Source organism: Oncorhynchus kisutch, linkage group LG22 (assembly GCF_002021735.2).
Source record: "Oncorhynchus kisutch isolate 150728-3 linkage group LG22, Okis_V2, whole genome shotgun sequence".
NCBI lineage: Eukaryota > Metazoa > Chordata > Actinopteri > Salmoniformes > Salmonidae > Oncorhynchus > Oncorhynchus kisutch.
Window position 1 is genome coordinate 4,230,271 of NC_034195.2, and position 15,422 is coordinate 4,245,692.

General features: G+C 42.2%; 1 protein-coding gene and 1 long non-coding RNA gene across 5 annotated transcripts; both read right to left on the reverse strand.

The window, feature by feature from the left end:
- Positions 1–203: 203 nt before the first annotated feature.
- ccdc34 (coiled-coil domain containing 34) lies at positions 204–5,343 on the reverse strand. 4 transcript variants are annotated; one of them, XM_031801680.1, is made up of 7 exons: positions 5,271–5,343; positions 3,044–3,308; positions 2,623–2,764; positions 2,326–2,433; positions 2,021–2,179; positions 1,507–1,633; positions 204–1,317 (listed from the first exon to the last, which is right to left on the reverse strand). In XM_031801680.1, exons 2-7 carry the CDS (start codon positions 3,298–3,300, stop codon positions 1,109–1,111), a joined length of 1,002 nt encoding a protein of 333 aa, XP_031657540.1. In that variant the 5' UTR covers positions 3,301–3,308; positions 5,271–5,343; the 3' UTR covers positions 204–1,108. The 4 variants fall into 4 exon arrangements, with proteins under 4 accessions (XP_031657540.1, XP_031657537.1, XP_031657538.1 ...); XM_031801677.1 differs by having other exon boundaries at positions 5,255–5,332; XM_031801678.1 differs by having other exon boundaries at positions 5,107–5,302.
- Positions 5,344–10,023: 4,680 nt separating this feature from the next.
- On the reverse strand, positions 10,024–12,682 carry LOC116356335 (uncharacterized). Its single transcript, XR_004204840.1, has 3 exons — positions 12,654–12,682; positions 12,428–12,539; positions 10,024–10,135 (listed from the first exon to the last, which is right to left on the reverse strand). It is a non-coding gene; the product is annotated as an uncharacterized LOC116356335 (long non-coding RNA).
- Between the last annotated feature and the right edge of the window lie 2,740 nt (positions 12,683–15,422).

Sequence of the window (15,422 nt, forward strand, 5' to 3'; positions counted from 1 at the left end):
AATGTTTATCTTTCACCCACTGACACCATATCTCCTATTATTGCCTTATCTACAGATGTCTACTGATCAACTCATGTTAGCATTTTTTTTTTTTACTGTGTGAAAAATAGTTCAAGCATAAGAAATAACACTTGTCAATCTCCCTCTTTGTCTGCTATCCAGTTAGGTTGATAAATCTAAAATGAATAAAAATATCCAGCCCATTAGCCATAATATAAATAACAACAAACAGTTTTTATTGACATCCCGAACTATGCAAAAAAATGTACATGTCATTAGGAAATTTTTGTCAGTGAAAGTAACAGAATTTGTAGAAATATTTAGCTTCACATGAATCAAACTATTCTTTGAGAATTAAGAACCTATACAAATCTGGCATCAAAAAACACACTACCACAACGTGTCTTTTCGATGAGAAATACATGAAAACACAGTCAATGGACTAGTGCAACTGAGTCTACACAGTGCAGTCGGAAAGTATTCAGATCTGGACTTTTCCCACATTTAGTTACGTTACAGCCTTATTTTAAACTGGACTAAATACCGTTTTCCCTCATCAGTCTACACACAATACCACACAGTGACAAAGCAAAAACAGGTTTTTAGAATTGATTGCAAATGTATAAATTTTTATTTATTTAAACTGAAATACCTACACTAGCAGCCCGTAGGTGCTTTTATTATTGTTGGACATAAAACAGACTGAAAACATCAGCAAATCAGCGCCAAGTGATTTGAATTTTGACAATCTGTTTCAAAAGATTCACATGCATAAAAGAGAGATATACTGTTTGTGATCTAATTCAAATGTAAGCAAGGCTTGAAATTATCCGATTTTTGTCGTCAAATGTTATATCGGTTTGGGCTTCTTGCGGTCAATTTGCAGTCTACAAATGATTTGTCATTATATTCCGGCCACCTGATCATCCACTCAAAAAAGTTGATGATCCCTGGTATGTTCATTAGCATGGTCACCTCCCCTGTGTCCTCTCACAGTAGCATAAAGCGCCTAAACACTGATCTAAGGTCAGTGTTGTGGTTTCCCCGGAGGTTAGATCTGAGGATAGTACTCTAGATCTGTGTCCAAGGTGAACCTCTACTGGAGCGGTCATCTCCTCTGCAGGCGAGCTGCCGAGCTTACAGTGTCTCGGAGTCTGAATGGGATGCTGGGGCTGTTCTGGTACTTGGGCTGACTTGGCCGTTTCCTGTGGGAAGTCTTCTTCACCGGTGTTTTCTCTGGTGGCGGGACGTGGATGGGCTTCCATGGGATTGGGTTGTAGAAGCTGGGAGATGGGTACGTTACATTGTCATAGCCACCTGGGAGAAGACACAAAATACACGTACTTTACAAAATCAAAGCTTGCTTTAAAATATACATGCACGACTGTACAACTACATGTGTGTGGCAATAAAACATCTTATTGTTACATTTTTTTTTATTGACATTTTCCAGAAGGTGAATATGAGATTGAACAACCCTAAACCAGGTGAAGACCGTTATGTTACCTCGCGGGCAGCCGGGTGCATTGGGACCGGGTCGGCTCTTGTCCTGGGCACGAAGCCATTCCTTAAAGTTTTCCTCTGCTCTCTGTCTGCGCTCTCTCTCCTGAGCCTCTCTGCTGGCTGCCTCCTCCTGTTACAACACAATTGCCCCAATCTCAGCAGCTGAGCACCTCACAAATCATTTCCAGGGAAACCAAAGCAGTTGTGGTCAGAAAGATTGAAACGCATGTTGAAACGGACATTTCCAGGAATTTGCCACATGAACTGGCATTCAGAGTAACAAACTACTGTATAATGCAATTACATGGTTTAGTGCTGTGTTGCTGAAGATTAGTTAGCAACGACAGAAGAGAGAGAGCACAGGAATATTTACCAAATGGCTAATATGTCGATCTCTTCCAACAACTGTACTCTAATGTAGAGAGCAAAGCAACAAAACATTTCAGAGATTTTAATTTGTTTACTGTCCTGAATACATCTCTGAATAATTCCACAAGGCTACTGTGAAAGAACCTACCTTCGCTCTCCTCTCGCTCTCCATTTTCTCCAGGTTCTTCCTCCGTAGCCACTCTCTGTACTTCTCCTCTGCTTTCTGTTCAATCTCCCTCTGCTTCTGCTGCTGCCTCTGCATCTCCTTCTGCTCTTTGCTCTCCTTCAGCAATTTCTCCTGCTTCTCCTGGGGATGACAATCACAAAAACATGACTTACCCCTTTAGTTGCAGATATAACGTATGCATTAGAAAGCATACAACTGCACTGTTCCTCTCTGGAACTTCGTTAATAACCGAGTCAAAAGAAGGAGGGGGGGGGGGGGTTCTTAACCTGTTCTTTCTTCATCTGCAGCCACTCCTGGATCTTCTCCTCCACCACCATCTTCTTCTTCCGCTGCTCTCTCTCCTGTTCCTCATTCCTCTCCCTCAGTAGGCGCTCCTAACAAATAACACTTGTCAGCCCCACAGTCATACTCAATTGCTTCCATGTATAGACATTTGCAACCCTAATTTACAGAAAGGAAAATATCAAAATGTTAGAAAAACATAAATGATCACGTTCTGACTCCAATGCTAACAGGAGTTGCCAAACAGAAGAAGAAGAAACTAAAAAGATACGACAGCGCACCTCTTCTGCTTTCTTTTCTATTCTGAGTCTCTCCTCTTTGGCTTTGCAGACCAGCCACCTCTCCCAGGCAGAGAGACATGCCTCTGGATCCTCCGCCTCAGTTACTGCTCTCCTCTCTGCGGGCTTCTGTTGTGGATCATCTCTGAAACACACACGCTCAACTCTGAGCATAACTTTGTGCACAAACCCTACAGTTAAACCTACTAGAGCTAATTCTGTGTACCCTTCATTCATGCATTTTATTTTGGTCTGTGGCACTTCCATTGAAACAGTCTCATCAAATTGTTTAGCGTCATCAACCCTTTTTAATTGCTTGTTGATGAGGGGACCCTAACTAAAGAGCATGTGGCACGAACAAAAATGTTGACTGACTGTCTGCTGAATCCAGTTGGGTAACACTGCTCGTGTACACCAACCATACCTGATGGGTGAGAGGGGTCTGGCGTCATCACTCTGTGTGGCTGATGTGTCTATCTGATGTACGTGGTGAGCTGCAGCCAGGTCCTCATCACTCTCATAGCTGTCATGGTAGATGGGGGAGAGCAGAGAGTAGGTGGAGTCGCCTGTTGAGTCATAGTCCACACTCTTGGATCGGTGCAGTTCCCTGCCGCTGTCCTGGTAAGTCTTCAGAGGAGTCGAGCTGAAACTCTTGGAGGTAGAGGCAGGAAAGCTTGACATCTTTCCCCCTGTTATCATACAAACATGTGAATTTATTTTTTTAATCGAGCACAAACCATTTTTTAAATGTATTTTGTGGATTGAGCAGTCACAAATAAGGAATGGAGACAGAGTTAAACAGGAGCAGCTATGTAGCGAGCATTATGACGAGCGATCATTATGATGAACAAGCATTATAATAAACACGCATGGCTACTAAACGGAACCCAAACCGGCTGTGCGCGTGTGCCGTCGTGCGCTATTGTGCATAAATGTATTTTGTCCCCCTACACCAAACGCGATCACGACACGCAGGTTAAAATATCAAAACAAACTCTGAACCAATTACATTAATTTGGGGACAGGTCGAAAAGCATTAAACATGTATGGCAATTTAGCTAGTTAGCTTACACTTATTAGCTAGTTTGTCCTATTTAGCTAGCTTGCACTTGCTAGCTAATTCGTCCTATTTAGCAAGCTTGCTGTTGCTAGCTAATTTGTCCTGGGATATAAACATTGAGTTGTTATTTTACCTGAAATGCACAAGGACCTCTACTCCGCCAATTAATCCACACGTAAAACGGCCAACCGAATCGTTTCTAGTCATCTCTCCTCCTTCCAGGCTTTTTCATCTTTGAATTTATATGGTGATCCATCGAAACTTTCATAGTATTACCATGACAACCGGCAACAAAGTTTGTCTTTCAATCAGCCACGTGGGTATAACCAATGAGGAGATGGCACGTGGGTACCTGCTTCTATAAACCAATGAGGAGATGGGAGAGGCAGGACTTTCAGCGCGATCTGCGTCAGAAATAGGAATGACTTCAAATGACAAATTAGCTAGCAACAGCAAGCTATCTAAATAGGACAAATTAGCTAGCAAGTGCAAGCTTTGCCATACATGTTTAATGCTTTTCGACCTGTCCCCAAATTAATGTCATTGGTTCAGAGTTTGTTTTGATATTTTAACCTGCATGTCGTGATCGCGTTTGGTGTGGGGGGACAAAATACATTTATGCAAGATAGCGCACGAGCGCAGCCGGTTTAGGTTCCGTGTTAGCCCTTGGCATCGCAGACGCTCGTTGGCGTGCAATAATTTAATAACATGGATTTCTAAATTTATTTTGCGACGCTCTCGCACGCGACGTGTCCGGTCTGGTCAGCATATAACGCCCATGAAGCTCCGATTCGAACCCCAATTCACCAGTTCTGCCAGCGTTATAACGTCAACATATATTCGCTGATCACCATATATGGAGTTCCGCTCAAGCAACTATCTTCATTTACTCTCGTAGCGCCCAGTATGTACTTCCAAGAAAGGTCTAAATAAAAATGTACAAGTAACCGGAAAATTCCTCTTCAGCACCTCCAATGTACTGTGTTGAGCTGTTGTAGACTTCTGACCTGTGCGTGGCAGTAATTATTGAGTTCCATTGGCATTGTTGGAGGTGCCGAATAAAACATTGTTCAATTGCTTGTAAATGTTGTATTTAGACCTTTTTGGGAAGTACATACCAGCCGTAACGGGAATAAATTACGATAGTTGCTAAGAGAAACTCGATATTTCGTGATAAACGAACGTATTTTGACATAACGCTTGCAGAGTTGGTGAAGGGGAGTTTGAACGGAGCGATCTGGGCGTTAGATACTGGTTCAAAGTTATCGTAGCTATTTGCAGGGCCCGAGCAGCCCTAGCAGACTGTTATTGCAGCTCAGATCAATTATGTTAAAAGGCCCAGACAGCTAGCTAATCCTCTGGCAATAACCTCCCTTGGCACTGGCCAGTTAACGCGATACGTAGCACTGTATGAAGTAGCTACTTACCTACAGACAGTTAGCAAATTAGCTAGTTACTAGCTTGTTTTCCAGCTAGCTAACGTTAGATTCTCATACAATTATGCTTGTCATTAGCAATGCAATAGCATCTAGCTCGACTATCCCAAAAATATTTTGCTTATATTAATCTTTTTACCTAGGTGTTCACGCACCTCTTCCCTTCTGTTTACTTGGTTGTGATTGCAAACAACTTTATTTTCCCATGATACACCACACAATCTCTCACCAATCACTAACGCGGAACGCGACGCTCCTTGTAGACGCTGAGCGGTATCCATGGTGACATCGTGGAGAAGAGGGTCGTCACGGTCATGGACGTCAGATTTGACTTGTAGTAGGTTAGAACTTCCGCAGCAAGCTAGGATTATTAACGTAGCATTTTAGGATAATTAGGTTAATGGTTAGGTCTATCAAAAATGCAAAAAAAAAGATCTAATTTTAATTTGAAAAAAGCCGGATCACTTCTTGCGATGACTGTCATAACTATATAGTTAAATTCAAAGGGGCTGATTGGTATGGGCAACATTGTTTACATTGCCAAAGCAAGTGAAATAAACAAAAAACAACAAAATAACAATTATAAATTAACAGTAAACATTGCACTCAAAAAGGTTTCAAGTAAAGACATTTCAAGTGTTATATTGTGCAAATAGTTGTCGTACGAATAGTAGGGGAAGACAAGTAAAGAGATTAATATTGGTTGTATTTACAATGTTGTTTGTGCTCCACTGGTTGCCCTGTTTTCATGGTAACGTGCAGGGTTGGGTAAGTTACTTTCTAAATGTAATCCATTAGTTACTAGTTACCTGTCCAAAATTGTAATCAGTAACATAAGTTTTGAATTACCCATCTCAGTAACGTAATCTGATTACTTTCCCCTTAAGAGGCATTAGAAGACAAAAATGTAGGTTACCAATTCAACAACATCTATTGCAGGATAAATGAATGTTAAAGTTTACACACCTGGCCATTTACAGTGGGGCAAAAAATGATTTAGTCAGTCATCAATTGTGCAAGTTCTCCCACTTAAAATATATATACGTTTTCAACAACTTCTGTGTTTTGACACTTCAACTATGACAGACAAAATGAGAAAAGAAAATCCAGAAAATCATATTGTAGGATTTTTAATGAATTTATTTGCAAATTATGGTGGAAAATAAGTATTTGGTCAATAACAAAAGTTTCTCAATACTTTGTTATATACCCTTTGTTGGCAATGACTGAGGTCAAACATTTTCTGTAAGTCTTCACAAGGTTTTCACACACTGTTGCTGGTATTTTGGCCCATTCCTCCATGCAGATCTCCTCTAGAGCAGTGATGATTTGGGGCTGTTGCTGGGCAACACGGACTTTCAACTCCCTCCAAAGATTTTCTATGGGGTTGAGATCTGGAGACTGGCTAGGCCACTCCAGGACCTTGAAATGCTTCTTACGAAGCCAGTCCTTCGTTGCCCGGGCTGTGTGTTTGGGATCATTGTCATGCTGAAAGACCCAGCCACGTTTCATCTTCAATGCCCTTGCTGATGGAAGGAGGTTTTCACTCAAAATCTCACGATACACGGCCCCATTCATTCTTTCCTTTACACGGATCAGTCGTCCTGGTCCCTTTGCAGAAAAACAGCCCCAAAGCATGATGTTTCCACCCCCATGCTTCACAGTAGGTATGGTGTTCTTTGGATGCAACTCAGCATTCTTTGTTCTCCAAACACGACGAGTTGAGTTTTTAACAAAAAGTTATATTTTGGTTCCATCTGACCATATGACATTCTCCCAATCTTCTTCTGGATCATCCAAATGCTCTCTAGCAAACTTCAGACAGGCCTGGATATGTACTGGCTTAAGCAGGGGGACACGTCTGGCACTGCAGGATTTGAGTCACTGGCAGCGTAGTGTGTTACTGATGGTAGGCTTTGTTACTTTGGTCCCAGCTCTCTGCAGGTCATTCACTAGGTCCCCCCATGTGGTTCTGGGATTTTTGCTCACCATTCTTGTGATAATTTTGACCCCACGGGGTGAGATCTTGTGTGGAGCCCCAGATCGAGGGAGATTATCAGTGGTCTTGTATGTCTTCCATTTCCTAATTGCTCCCACAGTTGATTTCTTCAAACCAAGCTGCTTACCTATTGCAGATTCAGTCTTTCCAGCCTGGTGCAGGTCTACAATTTTGTTTCTGGTGTCCTTTGACAGCTCTTTGGTCTTGGCCATCGTGGAGTTTGGAGTGTGACTGTTTGAGGTTGTGGACAGGTGTCTTTTATACTGATAACAAGTTCAAACAGGTGCCATTAATACAGGTAACGAGTGGAGGACAGAGGAGCCTCTTAAAGAAGAAGTTACAGGTCTGTGAGAGCCAGAAATCTTGCTTGTTTGTAGGTGACCAAATACTTATTTTCCACCATATTTTGCAAATAAATTCATAAAAAATCCTACAATATGATTTCTGGATTTTTTTCTCTCATTTTGTCTGTCATAGTTGAAGTGTACCTATGATGAAAATTACACGCCTCTCTCATCTTTTTAAGTGGGAGAACTTGCACAATTGGTGGCTGACTAAATACTTTTTTGCCCCACTGTATGGATGCTAAATTTTACTTTATGGTTTGGTTATGTAGGCTTCTTCTAACCCATCGCCTTCTACTACATATAATAATATGATTAAATTATATCTTTACATTAAAAACCAAAGTCTATCAGAATTCCAGTCATTCCAATAAATTCTTGGTCTTCAAGAATAGGACTTGGAAAAATGGAAGTATAGATTCGACAAATTGTTTTACCTGAGCATGACCTCAAAACTAAGGACTTATTAGCCAGCCCTACTCTGATGTTCATGGAGAACTGGTTGGGCTCATTGATTTGAGATGAAAATGAAATGCTGCGCTCATGGAATGGCATGCTTTGATCACTACTGAAAAGTGCTATTTACATGTGAAAAATGAATTCCATTTGCTGCATTTGCTATAAGCCTATTGTTGACCTTTAGTTGGTGACACTTTGACATGTTGATAATATGCAGCTGTTTAAAGGGCAAATCCACAGACTAAACAATAATAAAACGGCCACCCCGTCTCTGTTTTGGTAAAAAAAAACTGAGGGATGGGCCTGGAGAAATGTAACCACTCTCAGATTAATAGACAGAGCTATGGACTGACCATCCATGATATCAAAATGGTTGTTTTAACCATGTTATGCGGCTATACAGTGTTTGTTTACTTATACAATGTTTAAAAACATTGGGGGAAAACAAGGTTATATATTGGGTTCTCCCGGAGTGTGACAGTTGAACTAAGCTCATGAGGCATTTATAAGTTGTTTTAGACACCTACTAATTCAAGGGTTTTTCTTTATTTTTACTATTTTCTACATTGTAGAATAATAGTGAAAGACATCAAAACTATGAAATAACACATGGAATCATGTAGTAACCAAAAGAGTGTTAAACAAATCAAAATATATTTTGTATTTGAGATTCTTCAAAGTAGCCACCCTTTGCCTTGATGACAGCTTTGCAGTCTTGCACCCTCTCCCCTCAGAACACCCTCAATTCGTCAGGGCATGGACTCTACAAGGTGACAAGTGTTCCACAGGGATGCTGGGCCATGTTGACACCAATGCTTCCCAAAGTTGTGTCAAGTTGACAGTATGTTCCTTGGGTGGTGGACCATGCTTGAAACACACAGGAAACTGTTGAGCGTGAAAAACCCAGCAGCGTTGTAGTTCCTGACACAAACTAGTGCATCTGGCACCTACTACCACGTTCAAAGGCACTTACCTTGCCCATTCACCCTCTGAATGGCACACATACACAATCCATGTCTCAATTGTATCAAGGCTTAAAAATCCTTCTTTAACTCTGCAAAGCTACTTCCAGAACAAGATTCATGACAGAAAACACTATCCTGCGAGCGTGGGGTAGTGATTTTGGTACGAGACAGCCACATCAACACGCCCCCATTCCACTCTACCTCCCAATCCATGTCTCAATTGTATCAAGGCTTAAAAATCCTTCTTTAACTCTGCAAAGCTACCTCCAGAACAAGATTCATGACAGAAAACACTAGCCTGCGAGCGTGGGGGTAGTGATTTTGGTACGAGACAGCCACATCAACACGCCCCCATTCCACTCTACCTCCCAGTAGCAGGTTTCAGACAGAGCCACTTTGCACAGATCCTGGTGATAGTAGGTGAACCTTGTCACTCCATGTTATCTCCTTGTTTCTTGTTTTATATGATTTTATTTGATTTATTACTCAAACAATAACAACCCAACTTAAACACAAGACAATAAACAGACACAAATTTCAACAAAATGACATCACACCTTCTCAGACCCGCATGTTCCCACCGCAACCATACATGTCTCACAACCACACTACCCCTCATCTCTTCATCCCCTGGAACATTCTATGCCATATGTGACTTCAAATTGCAATGTTCTATTTTTCTTCGTAGCCCCACACCTTTTCAATACTTAAACGCTGGACAGAGAGAGGGTTGCACATGCTGTGTTGGGATCCACATCCATGCTAGGACTACAGGAGCCTGAAAGAGGTCGTAGAAGATACTGGGCCAGTGCAGCGTGTGTGTGAGTGAGAGAAAGATGGGAGGAGGGAAAGAGAGCAAGAGAGAAGAGAGAGAGAGGGAGAAAGGGGAAGGTTGAGAGAGACAGAGGGAAGGAGATAGATAAAGAGGGACGGGGAAAGTCCTTGTAAAATACAAAAAGAGAGATAAATGCACACCTGTCGTAGAAGATGGATCAGATAATCAATACATTCTTTTTTATTACTTTACTCCAAAAGTTTGAAGAAGTATTGGTCCTAAAGGTGGAGGAAGGAGACAAGCATTCAAAGACAGGATGAGGTGGGATGAATGAGTACTCACCCTGGTCATTGAGCTGAGGCAGCAGGTCAGCTGAACTCTAGGAAGGCAGTGTGAGGGCCACCTTCACAGGCTGCAGGGTCATGGAGAGGTCCTGGACAAACGTGTCCGTACTGACATCATCCTGCATTTGGACAATCTGCATAGAGAGAGGAAGGGAAGGAGGGAGAAAGAGGCAGGGACAAAATGGAGAAGGGGAGAGATCAGATCAATTGGAAAATATGATTATGAACAATAAGAAACGTTTTATACCAGACTGAGAAGAAACTAACTGTGTACTTATTTTGCAGCCTGGAGGTAATTTCACTGGGTAATGGTACTGGGTCATCATGGCAATGCGGGTAAGCGCCTCCCTATCTAGCTGTAAGTCCTCCATCCATCTACTTTGTGGATAGATTACTCAGTTCAGTCTCACTCACTCACTCACTCACGAGCTGAAAGGTGAAAACCACTTCAGGAAGTAAAAAAAGTGCTTGAACCCCAGCCTTCTAGTACATTTGAAGTAGAAAACACACAGAGCAACCAAGCCAGCACTTCTTCCCAGGGGCTTTGTCAGGATGCGATCCAGCTCGCTGCCAGTTCGGTTGATTGCGTCAATGGTTGTGCCTGTTTTCAATCTTTCCGCAAGGTGGCTCAAACTCTCCGTGTTTGGTAAATGCTCAGTACAATGCTCATGTGCTTTCAAATTGGTCCTGATATTATTCCAGAAACTAACAACATCACTGCTCAAATGAGAGTATCTTTTTCCAAAAATGCGACCACAAAAAGAAAAAAGCGGCATCAGTTATTGATGTAAGTGACATCACTTCTGCCCTCTTCTCGTCAGACCTGGTACCTTATACCTCAGCACAAACAGGAAAAGTGACATCACTTCTGCCCTCTTCTCGTCAGACCTGGTACCTTATACCTCAGCACAAACAGGAAAAGACATCAGGGATTGCAACATACTCTGTTTCCCGGAAACATGGCTGTCTCGGGATATACTGTCCCCGTCCATACAGACATCTGGGTTCTCAGTACATCGCACAGACAGGAATAAATAACTCTCCAGGAAGAAGAAAGCCAGGGGTGTATGTTTCATGATTAACTACTCATGGTGGGATTGTGATAACATACAGAAACTCAAGTCCTTTTCTTCACCGACCGAGAATACCTCAAACAAATGCCGACCGTATTACCTCCCAAGAGAATTCTCTTCGGTTATAGTCACAGCCGTGTATTTTCCCCCTCAAGCCGATAACACGACGGCCCTCAAAGAGCTACACTGGCCTTTATGCAAACTGGAAACCACATATCCTGAGGCTGCATTTATTGTAGCTGGGGATTGAAACAAAGTAAATTTGAGGAAAATACTACTGAAGTTCTACCACCACATTGACTGTAGTACTTGCCCTGGTAAAACATTGGACAACTGCTACTCAACTTTTGTAAATGCATAGGCCCTCCCTTTGGCAAATCTGATCAAGACTCCATTTTGCTCCTTCCTTCCTATAGGCAGTAACTCAAACAGGAGGTACCCGTGCTAAGGTCTATTCAATGCTGGTCTGACCAATCGGAATCCATACTTCAAGATTGTTTTGATCACACGGACTGGGATATGTTCCAGGTAGCCTCTGAGAATAACATGGATGAATACACGGATACAGTGACTGAGTTCATCAGGAAGTGTATAGGAGATGTTGTACCCACTGTGACTATTAAAACCTACCCAAACCAGAAACCATGGATAGATGGCAGCATTCGTGCAAAACTGAAAGTGTGAACCATCGCATTTAACCATGGCAAGGTGACTGGGAATATGGCCGAACACAAACAGTGTAGTTATTCCCTCCGTAAGGCAATCGAACAGGCAAAACATCAGTACAGAGACAAAGTGGAGTCTCAATTCAATGGTTCAAACACAAGACGTATGTGGCAGGATCTACAGACAATCACAGACTACAAAGGGAAAACCACAGACATCTAACTTCCAAATAAGCTAAACACCTTCTTCGCCCGCTTTGAGGATAACAGTGCCACCGACACAGCCCGCTATCAAGGACTGTGGGCTATCCTTCTCCGTGGCCGACGTGAGTAAGCATTTAAACGTGTTAACCCTCGCAAGGCTGTCGGCACAGACGGCATCCAAAGTCGCATCCTCAGAGAATGCGCACACCAGCTGGCTGTAGTGTTTACGGACATATTAAATCTCTCCCTGTCACAGGGTCTGTGGTTTTTGACTATTGTTTCTTCAGGTTTCTACTGGAGGGCACCATTACCCTGTCTTCTAGTTTCCAGGTTACCCTGATTAATGGTTATTGAATTCACCTGGTTGCCTTGTATTTAGGTTCCTCTGTTGGCCTGGATCCTTGCTTAGGTCTCGTGTTTTTCTTAGTGTGCCCTTGTGCGGTTGCTTTGTTATGACTAAGTAAAGTTATGGATTTACCCTTACCTCTGCCTGCTGTGTTTCTCTGCGCCTGGGTTCGAGTTGGTACTAGCATTATTGTCACACTCCCTATCCCAGTCTGCTGTCCGCACTTGCTTCAAGATGTCCACCATTGTTCCTGGACCCAAGAAAGCAAAGGTAACTGAATTAAATGACTATCGCCACATAGCACTCACTGTCATTATGAAGTGCTTTGAGAGGCAAGTTAAGGATCATATCACCTTTACCTTACCTGACAACCTAGACCAGGGGTGGACAACTCCAGTCCTCGAGGGCATGATTGGTGTCACACTTTTATTCCATCCCGAGCAAACACAGCTGATTCATCAAATTCCATTCTAAACTGAAGATTATGATTAGGTGATTATTGGAGTCAGGTGTGTTAGCTGGGGCAAAACTGTGAGACCAATCAGGCCCTCGAGGACTGGAATTGTCCACACCTGCCCTAGACCCTCTTCAATTTGCTTACCGCCCCAATAGATCCACAGACGATGCAATCGCCATCACACTGCCCTATCCCATCTGTACAAGAGGAATACCTATGTAAGAATGCTGCCCTGTGCAACTGGGTCCTGGACTTTCTGACGGGCCGCCCACAGGTGGTGAAGGAAGGACACAACACTTCCACTTTGCTGATCGTCAACATAGGGGCCCCACAAGGGTGCGTGCTCAGCCCCCTCCTGTACTCCCTGTTCACCCATGACTGTGTGGCCACGCACGCCTCCAACTCAATCATCAAGTCTGCCGATGACACAACAGTAGTAGGCCTGATTTCCAACAATGTCAGAGAGAGATTTACACGGTTATCAAAAGCTCATGCCAGGGTTAAGCCTACACCAAACACAGCCCTTATTTTAAGTGTTTCTAAAATCCCCTCTGGGAAAAATTATTGGAACCATTTCCCTGTTATAACCCTAAGTTTTATGGGTATTATGACTAATACCGTGTTACAGGGAAACACAAGTACTTCTTACCTCTTCACTATTCATGTTAATAAATTAGTCTGTCCATTTAAACAAAGCAAACTGCTAAATCGTTCAGTTTACATCTTGCCTAGGCTACTGTAGGCTATCTGAAATGAGATGTAGGCCTATCAGGGGCCATAGGCTACCTGCATCTAGCTAAGATTCTAATTAAGCAAAGTTGAATCAGTTATCATAAACCGAGATTTGAGTCTATAGCCTATGTATATTTGTCATTGTGTAATTGTGAATTTGTCTCCCAGTGTCTGTTGGAAAGCCGACTGAACCATGTTTTCCTCTAGGATTCTGCATGTGCTTTACTCTGTTCTGTTTATTTTTATCAAAAAGAAACTCCCTAGTCCTTACTGATGATTAGCATATCCATAACATGATGTATCCACCAACATGCTTGAAAATATGAAGAATGGTACTCAGTTTTTGAATTGCAACAAACATTAGGATACCTTGTCAGTTGCACAACTGTATGCATTCAACCGAAATGGGTCTTCTGCATTTAAACCAACCCCTCTGAATCAGAGAGGTGCAGGGGGCTGCCTTAATCAACGTCCATGGCGCCCAAGGAGTAGTTGTTGTTGGGGGTTAACTACCTTGCTTATGGGCAAAATGGGAGTTTTTTTCACCTTGCCGGCTGGTAATTAGATTCAGCGACCTTTCAGTTACTGGCCCAATGCTATAAACCACTAGGCTACCTGCCACCCATACGCTTTGTATTCAGGACAAAAAGTGATTTTCTTTGACACATTTTTTGCAGTATTACTTTAGTGCCTTATTGCAAACAGGATACATGTTTTGGAATATTTTTATTCTGTACAGGCTTCCTTTTCACTCTTGTCATTTATGCTATTATTGTGGAGTAATGTTGATCAATTTCTTCAAAAGACAATCAGGTCTATACAATTATCAAACGTATATATTGGTAGTAGAAAGGAAACACAGACTCCTTGTTTGACTATTAGGATTCTCCTTTAGTAGTACAATTGTATGGCAGAAGTTGGTAGAGTACAGTATATGATAGCTCTCCCCAGGTTCTGCGAGGCGTCTAAGACCTCCTGCAACTTATATAGTTATAGGTTCATAACAAGGTGACATTTCACAACAGAGAAGTCTAAGCATCTTCTGCCAAGTGGCGGTTTCCATCAGGCCTGCGGTGGCCTTGTGTTCTCAAAAAACCAGTCGGATTCTCAGAACGTCAGACAGTCACGGTGGGACCCAGACAGGAGGAGTATGAGCTTAGGTGGTTTCCGCCATCTGATAGTGTGTGCAGGGCATATCACTCAAGTCAGGTTTTAACACACACACAGAGGTCTTTTGAGAGGAGACCTTACAGTTCATCATCATACAATTTATTAACCTTTTAAAAAGGTATGAGGCCTTGGTTTAACCCCTTCAGTAACTACAATATTTTTGATCCATCCTCAGTTATCTCCTGTCACAGCCATTAAACTGGTGAAATTCTTGAGCAGTTTCCTTCCTCTCCGGCAACTGAGTTAGGATGGACACCTGTATATCTTTGTAGTGACTGCGTGTAATCCAAAGTGTAGTTAATAACTTCACCATGCTCAAAGGGTTATTCATTTTTTATATCTACCAATAGGTGCCCTTCTTTGCGAACCATTGGAAAACCTCCCTGGTCTTTGTGGTTGAATCTGTGCTTGAAATTCACTGCTCGACTGAGGGATAATTGTATGTGTGGGGTAGATTGGGCAGTTAAACATGATTATTTCATACAGAATAAGCCCATGCAACATATGTGACTTGTTATGCACATTTATATTCCTGAACTGATTTAGACTTGCCATAACTAAAGTGTTGAATACTCATTGACTCAAGGCGATTCTTTTTTCTTTCTTTCTACATTTTTTCAAACATAATTCCACACATTATGGGGAATTGTGTGTAGATCAGTGACACAAAATATAAATGGCATCATTTTTTAATTCAGTCTGTTACACAACAAACTGTGGAAAAAGTCGAGACGTGTGAATACATTCTGAAGACATTGTATATTTACCATTTGT

Excerpts from the sequence above, each read along its gene's own strand:
- ccdc34 (XM_031801680.1), bottom strand. The coding sequence starts at position 3,300 with ATGTCAAGCTTTCCTGCCTCTACCTCCAAGAGTTTCAGCTCGACTCCT. Across the intron at positions 2,180-2,325 it reads TGCAGATGAAGAAAGAACAG|GAGAAGCAGGAGAAATTGCT; the intron begins GTTAAGAACCCC and ends TGTCATCCCCAG. Across the intron at positions 1,318-1,506 it reads TGCACCCGGCTGCCCGCGAG|GTGGCTATGACAATGTAACG; the intron begins GTAACATAACGG and ends GTCTTCTCCCAG.